The following is a 21,078-nucleotide window of genomic DNA, read 5'->3' on the forward strand; positions in this document are numbered from 1 at the left end:
AATTACTCTAAAAATAATCTGTAAAATGTAACTGATGTGTCAATATGTGCAAAACCACCTTTCTTTGCAATTACAGCTGCAAGCCTTTTGGGGCAGGTCTAAATGAGATCTGCACTTCAGGAGACTGAAACTTTGTCCCATTATTCTTTGCACAATGGCTCCAGCTCAGTATGATGGTCTCTAGATGGAGATCATCTTCAGACAGCAATTTCTTGAGTAGAGCCTCGGATTCTTTGACTAGGCCATTCAACAACATGAATGTGCTTTGATATTAAACATTTAATTGTAGCTTTAGTTATATGTTTAGGGTCGTCGTCCATCTTCCCATCAACTCTGACCAGCTTTTTTGTTCCCGCTGGGACAGCCTGATGCTGCTACCGTCATGTTTCCTGATTGGGAAGGTGTTCAGAGCAATGTGCAGTGTTAGTTTTCTGTCACTCATAGGGGTTTTCATATAGCCCAGAAAGTCCAATTTTAGTCTCATCTGGCGGAGCGCCTTCTTCCATGTTTTTGTTGGGTCCCCTACAAGGCTTATGGCAAACTGCATGAAAGATTTCTGCAGCTCCTCCAAAGATATCATAGGCCTCTTGATGCTCCCCTTATTCGACCTGTCAGTCTGGGTGGTCGGTTTGGAGTTGTACTCTTTAAGTTTTCTGCAGATGGTTGAACAGCTCTCCATGAGATGCCACTAATGTTCTCTAGCAATCCTCTGAGACCTTCACTGAACAACTGCATTTACACCTATATTAAAATACCTTTTTCATCCATTCCGCTGTACTTTGTTGCAGCCTGTCACATTCAATAAGAAAATACACTCATGTTAGTGGCTTTGAAATGAGAAAATATTCAAGACGTGTAAATACTTTATCAAAATGCTGTATTTATATTGCCTAAATAAACTAGAGTTTTACTATGCTGTGAAGGAATTCTTTCATGAGGTATTTTTTCACATTAGCAGGCTTGATCAGAATTTACACTGATTTATTTCAATAGCAGGTTTACACATTAGTTGCTTAGGGTGGAGAAGATTGTACTGAAAAGCCTCTGTTTTTCTCTGCAGGTGGATGGAGGCCTGCTTAGAGGAGGTTTTGCCCCCCACCACCGAACTGGAGGAGGGACTTAGGAACGGTGTTTATCTTGGAAAACTTGCTCATTTTTTTGCTCCTGAACTGGTGTCTGCAAAAAAGATCTATGACAGAGATCAGGCTCGGTACAAGGTACATTTTTCTCCTTCAGGTAATCTGCTACATCTAATTAGATTATAAATTAACTCATGGTTTCAGAATGCCTTTTCACTTCCTGGCATTTATGAACAAAAACCTGGAAGGGCCTGATTTGGCCAAACTGAAACACGCAGTTTTTCTGAAAACTTAAACAAAAAAGATTTTGTACTTGCACATTAAGTATAAAATAGTGTAAGAATTCATCTAACAGGTTATTATATTTCTGTATATTTCTGTGTTTGTCCTCAGAGCAAAGGGCTGCATTTTAGACACACCGACAACACAGTGCAGTGGCTCAGGGCCATGGAGTCAGTGGGCCTTCCTAAGGTAAGAAGCCAATCCCTTTTTTAGCAAATGTTTTCGTGAACATAGGCAGTCATACAGATCCATGCGAGTCTGCTTTTATGCTGACCAAAACGAGTGCTCGGTTGGAGACATCCGTAACATTGTTTAACCAATGCAATATAAAGGCTTACCAGCTATTTTCAGATGTTACTATATATATAACAATACCTAATCTATATTTAATATGAATAACCTGGGACACAAGAACAGTTCAAGGTTACTTTATTTGTACCTGTAGGTAGATTTGCTTTGCAGTGGTTCAAAATGCACACGCACACACAGGAAGAGAAAAACATTTTAACAAAACCAGAACCATAAAATATAGCTGTACTCAAAATGCTCAAGACTCCACAAATCAAATGACACTGAGGAAGAGAACAAGTAGTAAGGCTTAATTATCAATAGAACTTAATAAAGAGTCAGATATGTAGGGAATAAAACTAGAACAAAATAACAAAGAAATGTGAAGAGACACTGGCATATATGATTAAAGGAACAAATAAAACATGATTTTCAATAAATACTAAAGCTAAATAAAAAATTAAATCCATTACAATTGAAATCCATTTAAAATCCAGTTGCAGTCCATTATTAGTGACTGTCGCATCCCAGCTCGGGCGTTTTATTTACAGCAGTAGGAACAAAGCTGGCATCTTGTCCTACATTTCGGGACTAGGAATCTCCGTCCAGAGGGCTGGAGCTGACGCTCTCTGTGAAGAGGATGGATGTTGTCATTTAATACACAAGTGCAGTGCTGTAGTATGATAACTGACAATACTATAGTAGTGAAGACCTTTCGAAGTCCATTTGTGTGCAAGAAGTAATGGTCAAATGTTAAGAGCTAAGTGGGTCCTTCTATGCACTAGATTTTATTTATAATTGTTATTTCATTTGATTTTTTTGTGTGAATTGACCTTAGTGCTTGCATGTATTAGGAGAAACTAATAGAAACCCATAAACTGAGAATTAAAGGGCAGAAGATAGTCGGGTGTATCGTGAGCGGCGCGGACTCCGCCCTTACGACCGTGGAGTCGAATACACCCAGCTACGTTTTGCCCTTAACTGTTACAAATACTGTGTGCTCAGTAAAGAAGTCAGTGACTAATATATTGTTGGAGTGCTTTAGTGACAGTACACAGGTCACAGGCCAGTGTTTTATTAGACTTATTCACTGCCACGACAGGAAGATGTGTTCAGAGGTAAATGTTTCTGTCAAGGTTTATTAAGGATGAAGACTAAGGTCTGGACTCTGTGGTCAGTTTAAGGGGTTATAATGTTTGTGGAGTATATATATATATATATATATATATATATATATATATATATATATATATATATATATATATATATATAGGGCCCAGGACCATCTTTCTGCAAGACAACAACTAATATACACTCACAGCTGTGCATTGAGCTTAGAAATTGTGAATTCACCTAAGTCCTAAAAATCCTAACTGAAATCATAACTATCGAAGGTTTTCCAAATTGTTTGAAGGGATATCAATAGTATATGTATCTGTCTCAAGTTGTTTTTTTTCACATTTTACCCCAAATGAATCCCTGCAGAATCATTTTTGACACAATCCCGTATGTGATGGAAAAATATCTGATCATTTAGATGATCATGTTGGATAAAAGTTATACTTTTTGTTTCTATTTCACACTGGAAGAGCCAAGTTTTATTAAATTACATCTTTCGTCATTTCTCTGCAGTTTCTCTGTTGCTTTCTATGGTTTCTCTGTAGTTTTGTGCTCTTTAAATTATATTAAAGACCACTAAATGGATCATTAGACATGGTTGCAAACTTTCTCTGTTAGTTCTGGATTAATTGATTCAAGCTAAAACATTAAATTACCTGCGCAATAAAATATATAAAAATGTGCTTATTTAAGTTACTGTAGTGCCTTTTTTGAATCTGACACTTTATTTTGCTAATGAAATTATAAGAGGGTGGCATCATCTATAGAGCAGTAATAAGGACATTATTGCATCATTATGAGATTTACCATTGTGTCATGAGATTAAGATACGTTTTAGGGTCTTGAGGAAATTAGTTGTCCTCTGAATATCGTGGATTGCCTTCATGCATTTTCAAACATTTTAAAGTTGGAAAACTTGATAAAAATGGAGAAAACTCTCCTACTTTGGAAGACAAAAGCAAAACATACTAGAAAAAAACAGTTGCTGTAAATAATTTGGTTTTCAAAGAAGCTGTAATAAAATGCCTCCTAAAGCTTTTTGTTTTTAATTATTATTATTTATGTATATTTTTAACATTATTTAAAGAGTAGTTGATTTAGGTTCTTGAAAACTGTTAGTTTTTTTTTAGCGGAGTTGTTCCCCTGCTGCAGCAGATTAGTGAATAATACCTATTATGGTTTGAATTTCAGATATTTTATCCAGAAACCACAGATGTGTATGATCGCAAAAACATGCCCAAGGTGGTTTACTGCATACATGCACTAAGGTAAGACTGAAACTGATCCAAAATGTAGCTGTTGTTGTTTTTTTCTTCTCTTTGCTTTCCATGCATTTCTATGTTTTTACATCCAGGAAAAATAAATAAACTACTAAGGAGATTAAAATAAAAAGTGGTAAATTTTTTCCACTCCTTTTTTCCACTTGGCTGTGACTGTGAGTCTAAATGATGTTATGTTACCTTTACCCTGTTGTAAGGGCAAAAAATATAAGTCAGAGATGTTATTAAGAGAATTTACCATCCCAATACCGATCCATGCAATTTAAGAAAAGGCATTTTCCAATGCCAAGATAAAATCAATTTAATGCTTATGCTTGAAAACGCAGTGACAGAAAATAAAAGTCTGATCTATTATACTGTTTTGCAAGTAGAGCCCACCAATTGAGAAAAAACTTCCAAAAACTGGCTTAGTGGGGGTGTGTAAACACAAGGATCAGTCTGTACTGTTGATGGGGTCAGTCTGATGGGGTCAGAGATCAGGAGATACCTTTTCTCAGAAAAATGTCTGCATCGGGACCCCAAACTGATACTTGCATCGGAGAAGGACAAAAGAAGTTAATCTGTCAACACCGTGAAACACCTTTTGGACCTATATGTTTTTATTTCAAAAGCAGAAATGCTGCTGTGAAGGGATATGAAAAAGAAACTAAAAAACTGTATTTCTGCTCTGATGAGGCACTGGGAGAACTTCTGTCCAACAGACCTTTTAGTTTGTGGCAAATGGGTTTCATTCATATCTGACACCATATATAAATAGGAGCCGTTGGTAATGCAGTTTTCTGTCACTTTATCCTGTTTCATAACCTGGTGATTTTTGTTTAAGGTAAACACTGTTAAATATTAATATTAAATCATTTTATTCTTTCTGAATAAAAACCTGCAGACCTTAATGATTTATGGAAGCTGTAGAACAGCTGCTGTTTTTATTTCATATTTAGGGTTTAAATTGATGCTCTACTGTTGTCTGTAAATTTATCTTTCTGTGGGGCACTTACTTTTCAGTTGTGAAGATGGACCCATTTTTGTCTCTTGCCCATGTGCTCGTCAAAAATCTGATTTAGGGGGTGGTTTTGTGAGCCACTTGGATTGTTTTCTGTGTTGTAGTGTTTTGTACAGGTCCTGGGAGAGTTGGTTTCCTTCCCTCCGTATTCACACACGTGCACTTCCTTCCTGCAAGTCCAACTAAGTCCCACAAGGCAGTGAGACAAAGCAGAGCAGTAGGATTTCCATATGTGGACTATGCTTAAAAACCGAACTGAAACGTAATTTCACCTAGGAAACATGCGTTTTGAAACTCTGCCCCTGGTAGTAATGGAAAATGGAAGAAATTCAAATAAACAATAGTTATTAATTGTCTGGAGAGAGGTAGTCGCTCCAAGCCAAGTCAGGTAATTGTTTCTAACCACTGCTGCATGCGTTGGAGCCGCCTTCGTTACCCTGAGTCAGCTGTTACTATCAATATCTGAGCCGAAATCAGCTGCCTGTGTGTCTAAACACTACCCTTTGTATAAGCAAATTTTAAATGGGCGTTTGAAGCCCCCTGTGTCCCAAGGACAGAGTGCAGTGTATGTTTACTTCCACACCCACCATGTGATCAAATGGCAGGACAGCTATGAGCTACTGACCTACAACTCCAATGTTTAGAGTTGTCCTGATGCCAAACCTCCATGATTATCTATAATTTATCACCACTTATCAAGTACCCGAGAGAAGATGAAAGTTTAATGGACTTTCCATTCACCTGCATGTTGTCTTGGCTTTGTAGCGAGTCTGCTAGATGTCGTCAGGTAGTGCACTTTGTAATATGAGCCAATGCTACCCTCCAGTGGTGTGAGATGGGTGGGCCTCAGTAGCAAAAAGCATGAGAGAAAAATAAACATGTCTTGTTTCCCTTTTTTGTGTCAATCTTATCTTTTGTTAAAAACCCCCTGATTGCTTCTAACCCTAAATGCCTGTTATGATTTGTCTCAGCCTGTACTTGTACAAGCTGGGGATTGCACCACAGATCCAGGACCTGCTGGGGAAAGTCGACTTTACAGGTAAGCGCTTTGGAAATCAACCCCTGTTAAAGGCAAAAAAGTCGCATAAAATGTAAAAACAAGTCTTTATGACCTCTTACTACCCTTGGGGTCTTTTACATATTAATGTGGATACATACTTGTCATGACAGTTAACTTTTAGATATAATTTTCCTCATTCAGGAAGTTATTTAAAGAAATGTAAATCATGGTTTCTTTCAAGCATGCTTATTTTTGGGCGGGTATATTTAAACAGCTTGTCACTGTCAAAAAACAGTCTCTGTTCCGTCTTCTGGAAATTAATCATACCCTGTTGAAACTCTTGGCACATCTGTTTTTTAAGTGTTTGTCTTGCTTATGTGCAGCAAACAGTTACCAGCCACATTATTAAGGATAACTGATCAACTGCTTGTTACCACAAGTGAGTCCGCCAGTGGTAGCCCCTCCATGTATTTAAGCATCTTGCTCAAGTTCAAAGCGATCATCAGAATGGGGAAGAAAGGGGATCTAAGTTGCTTTAAAAGTGGCACGGCGGTTGGTGCCGGGCGGGCTGATTTGACTATTGCAGAAACTGCTGATCTACTGGGAATTTCACACAAAAACTGGTCCAAAAAGCAGTAAATATCTAGCGAGTGGCTCTTGTGTGGAGGAAAATACGTAGTTGATCTCAGAGGGGAGAGGAGAATGGTTTGAAATGACAGAAGGGAACGTTTAAGCCTAGCAACCACTCATTATAACCACTGTATTCAGAATATAATCTTTGAATTTTAACCTGGAAGCAGATGGGCTACAGTTGCAGAAGATCACACTGGGTGCCACTCATGTCGGCCACGAACAGGAACTGATGCTGAAATTAGCAAAAATTCTCAGATGGTATGGTCAGAAGTTGCTTGAACAACATGAAAGCATGGATCCATCCTGACTTGTATTGGTAATTCAGACTGCTGGTTGTGGTGTAACGGTGCGGGTCATATCTGGGCCACTTAGTACAGGTGAGCACCATTTAAATGCCACAGCCTGCCTGAGTATTGTTGCTGACCATGTCCAGCCTTTTATGACCATTGTATATCCTTCTTCTTGCAGAATAATGCACCACGTCACAAAACTCAAATCATCTCAAACTGGTTTCTTTGAAGATCACAATGAGTTCACTGTGGGCTCCACAGCCACCAGACCTCAGTCCAATAGAGCACATTTGGTATTGTTGGAACAAGAGATTGGGATAGATGTGCAGCCGACTGGGTGATGCAATGCAAACCACAATCTGAGGAATGTTTCTGATAGCTTGTTGGATCTACAGGTCCTTCTCAAAATATTAGCATATTGTGATAAAGTTCATTATTTTCCATAATGTAATGATGAAAATTTAACATTCATATATTTTAGATTCATTGCACACTAACTGAAATATTTCAGGTCTTTTATTGTCTTAATACGGATGATTTTGGCATACAGCTCATGAAAACCCAAAATTCCTATCTCACAAAATTAGCATATCATTAAAAGGGTCTCTAAACGAGCTATGAACCTAATCATCTGAATCAACGAGTTAACTCTAAACACCTGCAAAAGATTCCTGAGGCCTTTAAAACTCCCATTCTGGTTCATCACTCAAAACCCCAATCATGGGTAAGACTGCCGACCTGACTGCTGTCCAGAAGGCCACTATTGACACTCTCAAGCAAGAGGGTAAGACACAGAAAGAAATTTCTGAACGAATAGGCTGTTCCCAGAGTGCTGTATCAAGGCACCTCAGTGGGAAGTCTGTGGGAAGGAAAAAGTGTGGCAGAAAACGTTGCACAACGAGAAGAGGTGACCGGACCCTGAGGAAGATTGTGGAGAAGGGCCGATTCCAGACCTTGGGGGACCTGCGGAAGCAGTGGACTGAGTGTGGAGTAGAAACATCCAGAGCCACCGTGCACAGGCGTGTGCAGGAAATGGGCTAAAGGTGCCGCATTCCCCAGGTCAAGCCACTTTTGAACCAGAAACAGCGGCAGAAGCGCCTGACCTGGGCTACAGAGAAGCAGCACTGGACTGTTGCTCAGTGGTCCAAAGTACTTTTTTCGGATGAAAGCAAATTCTGCATGTCATTCGGAAATCAAGATGCCAGAGTCTGGAGGAAGACTGGGGAGAAGGAAATGCCAAAATGCCAGAAGTCCAGTGTCAAGTACCCACAGTCAGTGATGGTCTGGGTGCCGTGTCAGCTGCTGGTCCACTGTGTTTTATCAAGGGCAGGGTCAATGCAGCTAGCTATCAGGAGATTTTGGAGCACTTCATGCTTCCATCTGCTGAAAAGCTTTATGGAGATGAAGATTTCATTTTTCAGCACGACCTGGCACCTGCTCACAGTGCCAAAACCACTGGTAAATGGTTTACTGACCATGGTATCACTGTGCTCAATTGGCCTGCCAACTCTCCTGACCTGAACCCCATAGAGAATCTGTGGGATATTGTGAAGAGAACGTTGAGAGACTCAAGACCCAACACTCTGGATGAGCTAAAGGCCGCTATCGAAGCATCCTGGGCCTCCATAAGACCTCAGCAGTGCCACAGGCTGATTGCCTCCATGCCACGCCGCATTGAAGCAGTCATTTCTGCAAAAGGATTCCTGACCAAGTATTGAGTGCATAACTGTACATGATTATTTGAAGGTTGATGTTTTTTGTATTAAAAACACTTTTCTTTTATTGGTCGGATGAAATATGCTAATTTTGTGAGATAGGAATTTTGGGTTTTCATGAGCTGTATGCCAAAATCATCCGTATTAAGACAATAAAAGACCTGAAATATTTCAGTTAATGTGCAATGAATCTAAAATATATGAATATTAAATTTTCATCATGACATTATGGAAAATAATGAACTTTATCACAATATGCTAATATTTTGAGAAGGACCTGTATATGCCACAAATAATGAAGGCAGATCTAAAGACAGTGAAGGTTTCAACCTGGTACTAGCAATTTGTACTTAATAAAGTGGCTGTTGAAAGTGTCTTGTAGTTCAATAAAACAATTTTAGCTATGATGCCTACTTTCTAGTGTTACATTTTTCCCCTCAATCAGTCCCTCAGTAACACTGTAAAACCATTCATGTAATATATTGCAGCCTTTACTTTTTCACTCTTTACATTTTAGCCCAACTTTCTGTCTTCCAGAGGAGGAGATCAGTAACATGAGAAGTGAACTGGACAAGTATGGTATTCAGATGCCAGCTTTCAGTAAGATTGGAGGTATCCTGGCCAATGAGCTCTCTGGGGATGAAGCTGCTCGTGAGTGGTAATGTTTATCCATAATAAATTGTCTATTTGGCCAACGCTAACCCGTTTAAATACACTTGTGTTGTAGTACATGCTGCAGTGATTGCCATCAATGAGGCAGTTGAGAGAGGCCAGGCATCTGTGACAATGGGAGTGTTGAAAAATCCTAATGCAATGCTGAGGAATACCCAGGAAGTCCTGGCTCAAGACTACCAGGATACACTGAAGCAGGCTAAGACTCGGAAGCGGGATCAGTCCTCAGGAAGGGTGAGAAGGCTAAACTTTTAGCTCTTTGCATTATTTCTTAGAATTTTAGGTCTTGCTGCAGAAGACAGAAGCTGTATTTCTGTAGCTTTCTTGTTTCAGTATGACATTGCTGTCATTAACAAGTTAAGGTTGACCTTAAATGTAACTAAACTGTACATATGTGAAAGTTTAGGAGGAAACCTAAACTAACAGGCTTGTCAGAGGGCTTTACCAGTAGAAACAGACATGATTTTTTTGCTTTGTGTGTGATTATGGTGCATGACTAAGGTTGGCATTAATATAAGAAACAATTTCCCTGCTGACTAGTTTAAACGTGCTAATGTTTTAAATATTTCCCTCATAAGGCAAATGTCAGTTTATGCTTTGTGTAACTGATTACAGTTAGGTAAAGTGGATCCATCTGAAAATTGAGTAAAAATGGTTTTCTTATTAGCAGCTTGACCTCCTTGTCCACTTTGCATGGACTAGACGCCAGTGACCCTACTTGTCTAATAATCAGTAACCCAGGTCTGTGGACCACTAGAAGATATTTTACCCTTGATTAAAGCCACAAAACCACACAATTAAAAACTAGATAATATTCACTGCCTTTGACCAACTTAGTGCTTTTAATGAAGGTTTCTGACAGATAATGTAGATTTAGCAAATGTAGGTTTCACTCCACATCCTCTGCCACCACATTCCAGTCACTGCAGTGTCAGCTGTATTTACCGGACTTTAGACCTCCACTCTGCCCACCGTCTCTCCTCCCACTCCCTCTACAAATACTGTACAAACAGGAACTTTCCATTTTCTTCACATGACTTCAAATGTGATATGTGAAATGTGTAAGCCACTGCAACTACACACGAACTATGCTTCATGAAACAACTGTATAATAGATGTTCATTAATATATGTGTTTATTTTCTGTCTGTTAGCGATTGTCAGTTGCTACAGAAGAAAGAGATGTTTATGAGGAGTTATTAACTCAACAGGAAATCCAGAGCTGCATTGATCGTGTCAACAGTAAGGATGTGCTCACATGCTCATTACTTTTTTTCCCCAAACATTCCTTTCTGCATGGAGAAGTTACTCCAGCTATTTCTAGTTTTTCTTCCTTTAAATTATCCATTTTTTAAAATAAAAGTAAGTTGCGCATCACTGTGTGTTGTCTCCAGCCCAGGCAGCAGTACGGAAAGTGAATCAGGCAGTGGTGGTCCAAGATGAAGCCGCCTTGTTGGCTGCACTTAGACTTGAAGCCCTTTCCCTGCTGGGTGTCCAGGAGGCAAACAGTTGCTTGTACCTGGAACATTTTACAGCCTACGCCCAGCAAAAATCAAAGGTATAGTAACTTTGGGGTCAAATGATCACGTTTGTAGTTTCCAAAGTCAGAGAACCTGATATTTTATTTAGAATATATTTGTTTTATTTATTTATTTTCTTTTAGTTTTTGATTAAATTAACTTATCAGTGTTAATCATTGATTTTCATGTTTTGGCTGATTGATAGAAGTTGTCAGCAATGATCCTGAGTAGAATAACTTGGCCGATAAAGATACAGTGTTGTGATCATTTGGGAAAATGGCACATTTTTACGATCACTGCTGATATGCAAACATGGGAAAAATCTTCTAGTCTTGGGTAAAATGTGAAAAAAGCCTTAGAATAAATACTTTATTCCAGAAGCATAATATCACAGTGAAAATGAAGTTTTCTTCATTGAGGAAAATAGTATCCTGTGTTAAGAAATGTTCTTAACAAAAGCACCAGCAGCACAATTACTGGTACCCCTTTTAGTTTAAATTAAATATAATAACCACATTTTTATAGATTACACTCTACTTTGGGTCAGTCAGAATTTTTAAAACCTTTTTAATTATTAATGAATTACTTAGACACAGAGGCCAATTTCTTTTAGCTACTGGCCACTTGGCTGGATAATGAACCATGTTTATTTTTCCATTGCTATTAGAAGCATTAGAAACTAAAAATATTCAGTTTCAATAATAAGTGTAAATGTACAGAGATTGAGCTTTTCTACAACAAATACTATAAGTGGTTTTGGTGTGAAACAAAGGATGAATATTTGAAAAAGTGTCTCATAACTGTTTTGTATGGTGGAAGACCTGTGATGCTGCAGGACGGTTTCGCTTCCTGAGAACTTTGTTGAAGGGCACGGCATTATGAACTCGTCAAAATGCCAGGAAGTTTTGAAATAAAATCTGGTGGGCTCTACCTGAAAACATAAGACTGTGAACATTTAATCACAGAAATGGTTTGTCAGACAAAAATTCAAAATTTATCCATGGTCATTTTAGTCCCTGGACCTGAATCATAACAGACAACCTGTGGGGTGAGATGAGAGAGCATCAGGGACGATTCAGGACTGTGTATGATCTACAGAGATTGTTTGATAACGGTGTTTATAAAGAGGAGGAGGAATGCTCAAAGTTCTGTCTCTCTATACTCCAGCCTGGTAAAATACACTGCTCAAAAAAAATAAAGGGAACACTCAAATAACATCCTAGATCTGAATGAATGAAATATTCTCATCGGATACTTTGTTCTGCACAAAGTTGAATGTGCTGACAACAAAATCACACAAAAATCATCAATGGAAATCAAATGTATTAATGCATATGGTCTCACAAGGGGTCTGAGGATCTCATCTCGGTACCTAATGGCAGTCAGGCTACCTCTGGCGAGCACATGGAGGGCTGTATGGCCCTCCAAAGAAATGCAGCCCCACCTCATTACTGACCCACTGCCAAAACCGGTCATGCTGAAGGATGTTGCAGGCAGCAGATCGTTCTCCACGGTGTCTCCAGACTCTGTCACATCTGTCACATGTGCTCAGTGTGAACCTGCTTTCATCTGTGAAGAGCACAGGGCGCCAGTGACCAATTTGCCAATCCTGGTGTTCTCTGGCAAATGCCAAGCGTCCTGCACGGTGTTGGGCTGTGAGCACAACCCCCATTTGTGGACGTCGGGCCCTCATACCATCCTCGTGGAGTTGGTTTCTAACCATTTGTGCAGACACATGCACATTTGTGGCCTGCTGGAGGTCATTTTGCAGGGCTCTGGCAGTGCTCCTCCTGTTCCTCCTTCCACAAAGGCGGAGGTAGCGGTCCTGCTGCTGGGTTGTTGCCCTCCTACGCCTCCTCCACGTGTCCTGGTGTACTGGCCTGTCTCCTGGTTGCGCCTCCAGGCTCTGGACACTACTCTGACAGACACAGCAAACCTTCTTGCCACAGCTCACATTGATGTGCCATCCTGGATGAGCTGCACTACTTGAGCCACTTGTGTGGGTTGTAGAGTCCGTCTCATGCTACCACGAGTGTGAAAGCAGCACCAACATTCAAAAGAGACCAAAACGTCAGCCAGAAAGCATAGATACTGAGAAGTGGTCTGTGGTCCCCACCTGCAGAACCACTCCTTTATTGAGTGTCTTGCTAATCGCCAAACATTTCCCCCTGTTGTCTATTTCATTTGTACAACAGCTGTGAAATTGATTGTTAATCAGTGTTGCTTCCTAAGTGGACAGTTTGATTTCACAAAAGTTTGATTTACTTGGAGTTATATTGTGTTGTTTAAGTGTTCCCATTATTTTTTTGAGCAGTGTTTTATAGAAGACTAAGTCCTCTCCTATTGGCAAAACAGGGATGTACAAGATATTAACAGTGGGAATACAAATAATTGGATCATCAGTGATTTTTGTTTATAACAATTATTTTTTTAACATTGGATTTCATGCCTTACTGAAAAGGTGTAGTCAAATTAATGGTTAGGTTTTCCTCAGTTTTTATTGTGAGATTATGCTACATACACCTTACAGCAAGAGTGGGTGGTAGAAGGTGCGTACCACCTCCAACCTCTTACTTCACAATATACCAAAAGGGTATTCACTGAGCCTGAGCTAGATGAGCTTTACATTAACCTCAGGACCATAAGGAGCTGAAGATATCTTCTTGCAGGACACCACAGAACACTTAATACACAAAATACAAAGTACATAAAAAATAAACCTTTTGAGATGTTTGAGGACAAATTAATTAACATTTGCTTTAAAAAACAAAAACCGGTGCCCTTACTAAACGCTTCAAATGACCATATATTAACTAATTACACATTTAGATAAAACTAATGACCAGGTGTAGGAGAAGTCTTGCATTGGTTTCAAAAAGCTGAATAATTGATTTTATTGTTGTCTTACCAACATACGTTTGGACCACAGGATGGAGGGAGGACGGTAGTGTTGGACAAAGAAGAAATTCTCAGAATTGTCAGCTCCTGTAATGACTTTGCTGAGGCAGAAAAACGAAGTAAGTCCAGTTTATTATCACCTTATTACCTATTGATAATTTAAAATCTCTCAGATATCTGCTACTTGGTGTCTCAATGCTCGCTAAATACAGAAAATATTTGCTAGTAAGGTTTAGTAAAATTCCTGATAAATATTTCCCATTCTGTATTTCTATGTTAGATTTAATGTTCATAGTATAAGAGATGCTCCAGATCCTTCTGTTAGTAAATTGTTACAAAAGGTTAAATTTCTGAGCAGAACTTGAGGCAGTCGCACAGATCAACACAGCCATCCGTCTGGGCAATGCTGTGGAGACGGTGGAGGAGCTGCTGAACCCCGAGGCACAGCTGCCAATCGTCTACCAGAGTGCTGCCAACCTGTATCAGGCTGAACTGTTCAGTTTGCAGTTACAAGGAGGACGGGTAAGGTTATAAGCTAAAGGTTATAGCTCCTTGGACATATACCTGCTAAAACATTCTTTTTTTCAATTTTTTAAATAAAATACACAGTTTTTCTTTAATATGCTACAGCTTCTGATTCATCACTTATTGTTTAATAGTCTGCACTGGGTCATGAGGAGCTCAGCGTAGCTGTGGAGATGCTGTCGGCTGTAGCAGTTCTGAATGAGGTGCTGGACACTAAAGACCCGCAGGCTGTTATTGAGCAGCTAACGGACTCTCCTCTGGGCTTCACAAATATAGAGCAAGACAACCTTAACAGGTATGATGTCTGCAGGAAGGATGGGAATAAAACTACTGAGAAAATAATTGTGTCAGGAATATGTCAGTAAAGTCTATAAAGATAATATGGAGAGAGATTTGTATTTCCAGACTGTATTCTCCATCCTACTGTCTAAATGTTCCATGCATCCATGTGAACATCTCTTTGGTTTTTGCAGGTTTTGTGTTCAACAGTTTACCACTGTGTAAATATATCTGCCACAAACCCCTTGACAAGTCATGTATTAATACTGGCTAAAAGTGAACTGAGAAATCTAGGACTTTGACTATGGAAAAATGGGGAGTTCTGTCATGAAAAATGTTTAGGAAGCTTGTAAGGTTCCCAAAACGGTTCAGGATTAGTCTTTTTTTAATACGGAACCTGTTTGAAATCCTACATAACCCTTTTTCTTAGGTACGCTGACATGCTTATTGAAGAGCGAGCTGAGACTCTTTCCAAGAGCCAAGAGTTTCTCACTTGGAACGATGTTCAGAAATGCATCGACATGGTCAACATTCAAGTCCAAGAGGAGCACGAACGTAAAGACATTTTTATTGATACTTGGTTCTGATTCACAACGCAGAGCAAGTTATTTCATTTGCTAATAATAAGCTCCCAGTTTTTAAAAAAGTTTAAGCATTCATGTCTAAATCCAGCTGTCTCAGAAAGAGAATCTACACACATCAAATTCTAGACTTAATTAAACTTTCACTTTCAGGTATCATAGCTATTGCAGAGATCAACGAGGCCCTCAACTCAGGAGATCCTCAGCAGACCCTTGCAGCCCTGCTCCTCCCTACAGCCAAGCTGACAGGGGTCAACCCAGCCACAGCACAGCACTACCATGACGTGCTGCATTACACCAAACGACGTCTCTGCCAGGTAGCGTGAAAATCATTTTGATCAATATATTTGAGATTTTTAGAAAAATACATTTAAGTCCTTGAAGTGCAAAGAGATAAATAGTTTGGTGTAGCTTAAATCACCTGGTTTGGTTTTACAACAGTTTTCTCTTTATTATGTAATATAATATGGTTGGTTGGTTCATGGATATGCACATTTCTTATTTACCCACTTGCAAAAACATTTTGACATAAAATTAAAACTAGAAGTAATTAAAGTAATGTTTGCTCAGGGCGAACAATGTTAGAAAAAGAAGCGACTGTGACAAATATGCTGAATTATGCGAGGACTCTTGGTTACAAACGTGTGTAGTTTTTGTCCCTCCGGCTGCAATGAAATTTACCCAACCGCACAAACATACAGTCATATTCAATTAGAATATGCACCCTGAGGAGGCTCTTTTGTCAGATTAAAAGTACCTTTTGAAAATAACAACCTTCAAGTAGATATTAAACATAATTTTCCATAAGCCAATATTTCTTTATTATGTGTTTATTTTAAATTGGTCTCATGCAATATTCCAGACTTAAATGTTGTGTTTTCATTAGCTTTAAGCAGAAAATAAACATAATTACCAGAAATAAAGGCTTAAATACAGCATTTGTGAAATTAATCTATATATTTGTGTTTTACTTGGTGAGTTGAGTTACTGAAATAACCTTTTCAATAGAATTCTAATTTATTGACTGTTTGCATAGCATTAATGTGCAAATTACATCCAGGCTGCCTATCGCCATTGTGATTTTTCTTTTTTTTTTTTTATCAAATAATTTTTTTTCGGCACTAGAGGCCTTTAATTTTGACAGTAGGCAGACAGGAAGGAAGGGCAAAGAGAGGGGGAGACATTCGGCAAAGGTCGCCGGGTCCGGGACTCGAACACGGGACGGCCGCTTCGAGGACTATAGCCTCTATATGTGGTCCTGCGCTAAACCCTACACCACCAGCGCCGCGCCACCATTGTGATTTTTGCTCGTATTTATATTATGACAGTTTTGATTTTAATGCTTCTTCTCCTGTCATTAAATTTCCACAGTGTCCAAAATAAACTTTTACAGATTAAGTCACAAAGATTTTCGATTTGTTGCCTGGTCTCTCTTCTATACAACAGTATTCAAGGAAATATTCTTTTTTCCCCTTTATGTAGAAATGGCCAGTGTCATATTATAACTGCGGGCCTCTGTAGTATCTTGTTAAAGGAGATTAATTGTAGCTCTGAGTTTGCTGTCATGGAAAGAAGCATGCACAGGAAGGGATCCAGGCAACTGTGGAAACAACAGAGACAAATTGCTAATCTATAGTATCCATACAGTGTGTCATCCCCACTGGAGCACAGGTGGATGTAGTGGGCAGCATGCAGGATGCCACTGGGGAAAAAACACACAACGAAGATGATGAAAACCAGAGTGCTTGCTCTAATAAACAGTTTCCAGTCACAGGAGCTTTGTTCCAGGTGGTAGACCACTGCGATGTGGGTGTAAATACAAACCATGAAGGGTAGTAAGAAGCCCAGAAAAACTAGCATGAGCCTGTATGGCACCAGCAGAGAATGTGAGGGTTCTTCTAGTGGAAGCACATCATGGCACGTAGTGATCCCCAGCTTTGTGATATAATAGCTCTGCCTGACCAAGAGCTCAGGCACAATAGCAGCTCCATACAGAAACCACACAACCAGGCACATCCACACTGCCAGGCTCGTTTTAGTCATCCTTCTGTACAAAAACGGCTTGACCACAGCCAGGTAGCGCTTCACGCTGATGCATGCTATGGTCTGAGCCGAGCAGTAAACGTTCCCGTAAAATAAAGCTGCAATAAGCCGGCAGGAGATTTCACCAAATATCCAGTTGTTTGCATTTAGGTGGTAGTGAACGCGCAAAGCGAGAGACAGCACGAGCAGCAAGTCCGACAGGGCCAGGTTCAGGTTCAGGACCACTGTGGATAACATCTTTGAACTGAGTTTGACTCTCAGGAAGGCCAGAATGTAGGTGTTAGAGGGGATTCCCACGAGGATAGTTAGGATGTATGATAAAGGGATGAACCAACTGCTGATGGCCCCTGTGGTATATGCTGTCACTGGACCCTCAGGGTCCACATCCAGGTGAGGATCGGTGCCGACAACAAAAGGATCAGGCAGCTGGTTTGTGTAATTATATTTATTCAAGGAACCCTTCCAACTTCTTGGTGGAGCAATCTTTGTTCTGTTTTCTGTAAAGTAAAAATGAAATGAAATTTCAATTTGATTGAAGCACCTCTGAAAGAACTCTAAATTTCTATGCTGTTTATGGTATATATATTTAAGCATAGATAGGTACAGTTAAGCCCAATATGATTCAAACCAAGACATTTATTTGTGATGGGGAATGTCATGAGCATTTCTTGAAATACTAAAATCACATAAAAGGAGTATCGATTTGTAAAAAAAACGACATTTATTTGCGTTTTATTAAAGAACATAACAAAAATAATAAATATCCTTAATCAACAGAAAAATCTTTATTGACTATGTGGTCAGAAACCCTCTTGGCCATCATCCTAATCTTCAGCTCCCTCCACAAATTCTCCATCGGATTCAAGTCGGGCCTCTGGCCGGTCCCTCTCCAAAACATTTATTATAACCTCTAGTCAGGAGAGACATGATTTAATGTCGATTACTTAAAAAATAAAGCTGCCAGCAATGTTAATAATTTTGGGTTTAGCTGTAACTTTGACCCTCTGAAAACATTGTTATCATTTCAGTAAAAGTACATTTTAACAAACTTACCATTGAGCTGACTGGTCTGTGCCGCCACTAAACAAAATAGGAGTCCTCTCAGAAGGTTAGCCATATCCCTTCCAGACTGATCCCTACGTTTCCAAATGCTCCTGTTCTTCACTCCTGTTTATCGTGGTTCTCTTCAACAGCTCTCCACTGGACAAATTTGCCCCTTTGCATCTCTGTAGCTCAAACGGTGGAGTCAATAGTTGTCTGCTCGAGCTTAGCTCTTGGTTTGTAAATGTGAGATAATGATCTGTGTGCGGTGCTGCGGGTGAGTTTCCTGCTCGGACCTGAAAACTGAATTCCCTTCTGCCTGCGTCAGGAACTTCCCTCTGTCTCCCAGTGGGGAGGAGGGGCTGTGTGCTGGTCTATCAACAACAGATTCTATTGAGCTTTGGTTGTTTTAAATTAGTTGTACTGTGTTTTTTGATTGTTTTTATTGTTGTTTCTGTTTATGAAAACACTGCTAAAACTGTTTAAACTATTGCTTGTTTGGTAGTAAAAGTATGTAATTCTCTATATGCATCTTACTTCATTGGAACGTATTTTCAAAAATAATGTCTTTTTGTATCCTCCACGTTGTACTGCTCACAACTTAAATGTTGTAGGAATTTTAAAATGTCCAATCAAATTAGATCGAACACACAATAAAAAAATGTACACATTGAATTTAATCATTAGCGGATCCATCTGTCAGCTTTTATGGTAACGTTGAGCTTGTTACATTCAGATAAATGCCTGTTAAATGCCTCAGTGTTTTATAGCAGTAACTTCCGTTCTCTGGAGTCTGTGGTCAAGGGGTAACCTCAGTCTCCAAAGGGCTCTCTAAAATTAGCCTGAAAGGAAACACAACCATCAAGCTGTGTAAACAGAGTTTGTAGTTGTTGTGAAGTTTGACTGTACGAGTACTCATTTTTCTTGTTTTCCCTTGTCTGATTTCCTTCTTCTGGACTGATTTGTTACAGTGTGGCTGCTGTAATATCAGCAAATTATTCGGTTAGATATAATCTGTGCTGTGCATTGGGCTACTGTATTTATATCATTTTATATCTTGTTTTTGTGATGTTTTGACCTGCTAATAACACTTTTAGCACATTTCTATTTGAAAACTATAATAAAATAAGCTGTAAAAACAGCATTGAGAATATTTTACTAGCATCCCTGCAGTGGTAGTCATAAATTATTAATATTAGAAGAGATTTACAGGTGATACAGCTGATGTGAAATAGTTTTGCTAATATTTTAAACCAAAAACCAATTACTGAATTAACATTTTAAGCTCTTTCAACATCTTAAATTTCCGATTAGCACAGATAGCAATACAAACATGGCAGCGTCTCTGTGTATTTCCTAGGTAATGTAGACCCTTGCCTAAACTGTGAGAGTTTAAAAAGGCTGCTGACATTTCCATTAAACATGGCAGGCACGGGTCAAAAGCTCAAATGGAAAAAAGCGGAGCACCTTTGCTGTACTTCGTACAGCTTTCTTGTTCTCTGCTGAAAGTCTTGAACTCTTTTCCTCTTTAGCTTTCTGAATGAACCGTAGGCATGTCTTGTCTTTTTTATTTTAGTAACAATGTCACGGTGGTGCCTACTGTAGATGGCTTGTTCACAGACTGGGGAAAAAAAATATATAAAAGTTTGGATTTTTGAGTTTCCAACCAAGCTGGTCACTGGTCAAGGACAGTACATTTGTGAACTTTCATGATTGATATGCAGTTTGATTCTTTTTTTCTGATAATTGAAGTGACCTTTCAGTTTTTTACTGGTTGTAGAGTTCTGGAGATGAATCTGCAGTGCTCTGGCTGGACCAAATCCAAGAAGCTATCCTAACGGCCAATCAGGACGAAGAAGAGGCCCTCACAAGTACGCTCTAACAATTTGAGCTCCCCTGTACATTTAAGCTAGCTGAAATAATTGTTGGGTAATTGTGTGTGTTGGTCACATCTGAGTGTTTACATTTACATCTGTTTCAATTCGGTTTTGATAAAACATATTTTTGGGGGTTTATTTTGAATCATTACAGAAGTTTTTGAATGGAGCAATCAGCTGCTTATGCTACTGCTTGTTAATTTTACATCAGAATGAAATGTAGTATCTTACATCTTTAACATGTTCACTAAATATTTGTCATTTAAAAGATTTTATGCTCATGACTCTTGGGATGTGACTGTCTTTATGCTGTTTTGCTTTACCATTTAATATCCCCAACCATGTTTCCTGATGTGGATTTCTGTTGACATTCTCACTCAACATCCAATTGCTCTTATAAACGTTTAGTGGCTGGAGCTGTTGCTCATATTAACAAGACCGTGGAAGAAGGGGACTCCCAGAACACCTTGCAAGCTTTGCAGATCCCCAGTGCAGGACTAAGAGCGGTTCATCCTGACTGTGCTGACTCATACCAGGCTGATCTGGCACACAGACAAACGATGAATGCTAGTAAAGGTAAATATTCAGACATCATGTAGTAGATGAACTCGAGTGAAGGTTTAATTTATCTGTCGTATAGTTATCTAGGTTTAACTTATCCTTACAAGAGAGGTGATCTCTGTTGAATAATAAGCAATATGTCTACACTGAACCAGAAATCCAGTCCATGTATGTTCAGGTAAAAGGGTCACTTGAGGCAAAGAACGTGGATCTAAACCTCAATGTTTTATTTCATGATCACAAAAATGTGGGTGGAAAAAATATCCAGGTTGAAAGGAGCTTCCAAACACCACCAAACATACAGTGAAACAATGAAGTTTGTGTAATTTTCATGCTTATATCACTAAAATCGAATTTTATACTGCGTTAAGATATTCTAATGATGTTAGTGGCTCT

The 21,078-nt window shown here is 39.2% G+C and overlaps 2 protein-coding genes across 3 annotated transcripts in view; one reads left to right on the forward strand and one right to left on the reverse strand.

Moving 5' to 3' along the window:
• iqgap2 (IQ motif containing GTPase activating protein 2) overlaps positions 1 to 21,078 on the forward strand; it is a 62,429-nt gene that overhangs the window by 22,604 nt on the left and 18,747 nt on the right. The window contains exons 3-17 of the mRNA XM_047380737.1: positions 1,061 to 1,217; positions 1,473 to 1,550; positions 3,960 to 4,036; positions 6,020 to 6,087; positions 9,224 to 9,337; positions 9,414 to 9,592; positions 10,512 to 10,599; positions 10,752 to 10,915; positions 13,807 to 13,894; positions 14,134 to 14,297; positions 14,435 to 14,595; positions 15,010 to 15,134; positions 15,314 to 15,477; positions 20,025 to 20,115; positions 20,530 to 20,697. Of these exons, the coding sequence (XP_047236693.1) occupies positions 1,061 to 1,217; positions 1,473 to 1,550; positions 3,960 to 4,036; positions 6,020 to 6,087; positions 9,224 to 9,337; positions 9,414 to 9,592; positions 10,512 to 10,599; positions 10,752 to 10,915; positions 13,807 to 13,894; positions 14,134 to 14,297; positions 14,435 to 14,595; positions 15,010 to 15,134; positions 15,314 to 15,477; positions 20,025 to 20,115; positions 20,530 to 20,697 (1,886 nt within the window). The remainder of the gene's footprint in view (positions 1 to 1,060; positions 1,218 to 1,472; positions 1,551 to 3,959; positions 4,037 to 6,019; positions 6,088 to 9,223; positions 9,338 to 9,413; positions 9,593 to 10,511; positions 10,600 to 10,751; positions 10,916 to 13,806; positions 13,895 to 14,133; positions 14,298 to 14,434; positions 14,596 to 15,009; positions 15,135 to 15,313; positions 15,478 to 20,024; positions 20,116 to 20,529; positions 20,698 to 21,078) is intronic.
• Positions 15,975 to 18,691, reverse strand: f2rl2 (coagulation factor II (thrombin) receptor-like 2). Of its 2 annotated transcripts, XM_047380741.1 has the most exons (3): positions 18,257 to 18,691; positions 16,985 to 17,700; positions 16,663 to 16,862 (listed from the first exon to the last, which is right to left on the reverse strand). In XM_047380741.1, exons 1-3 carry the CDS (start codon positions 18,318 to 18,320, stop codon positions 16,812 to 16,814), a joined length of 831 nt encoding a protein of 276 aa, XP_047236697.1. In that variant the 5' UTR covers positions 18,321 to 18,691; the 3' UTR covers positions 16,663 to 16,811. The 2 variants fall into 2 exon arrangements, with proteins under 2 accessions (XP_047236696.1, XP_047236697.1); XM_047380740.1 differs by having other exon boundaries at positions 15,975 to 17,700; positions 18,257 to 18,592.

Source organism: Girardinichthys multiradiatus, chromosome 12, assembly GCF_021462225.1.
Source record: "Girardinichthys multiradiatus isolate DD_20200921_A chromosome 12, DD_fGirMul_XY1, whole genome shotgun sequence".
Classification (NCBI taxonomy): Eukaryota; Metazoa; Chordata; class Actinopteri; order Cyprinodontiformes; family Goodeidae; genus Girardinichthys; species Girardinichthys multiradiatus.

Coding starts and splice junctions, on each gene's coding strand:
- f2rl2 (XM_047380740.1), bottom strand. CDS start 18,320: ATGGCTAACCTTCTGAGAGGACTCCTATTTTGTTTAGTGGCGGCACAG. Junction 17,701..18,256: donor ACAGACCAGTCAGCTCAATG/GTAAGTTTGTTA, acceptor TTTACTTTACAG/AAAACAGAACAAAGATTGCT.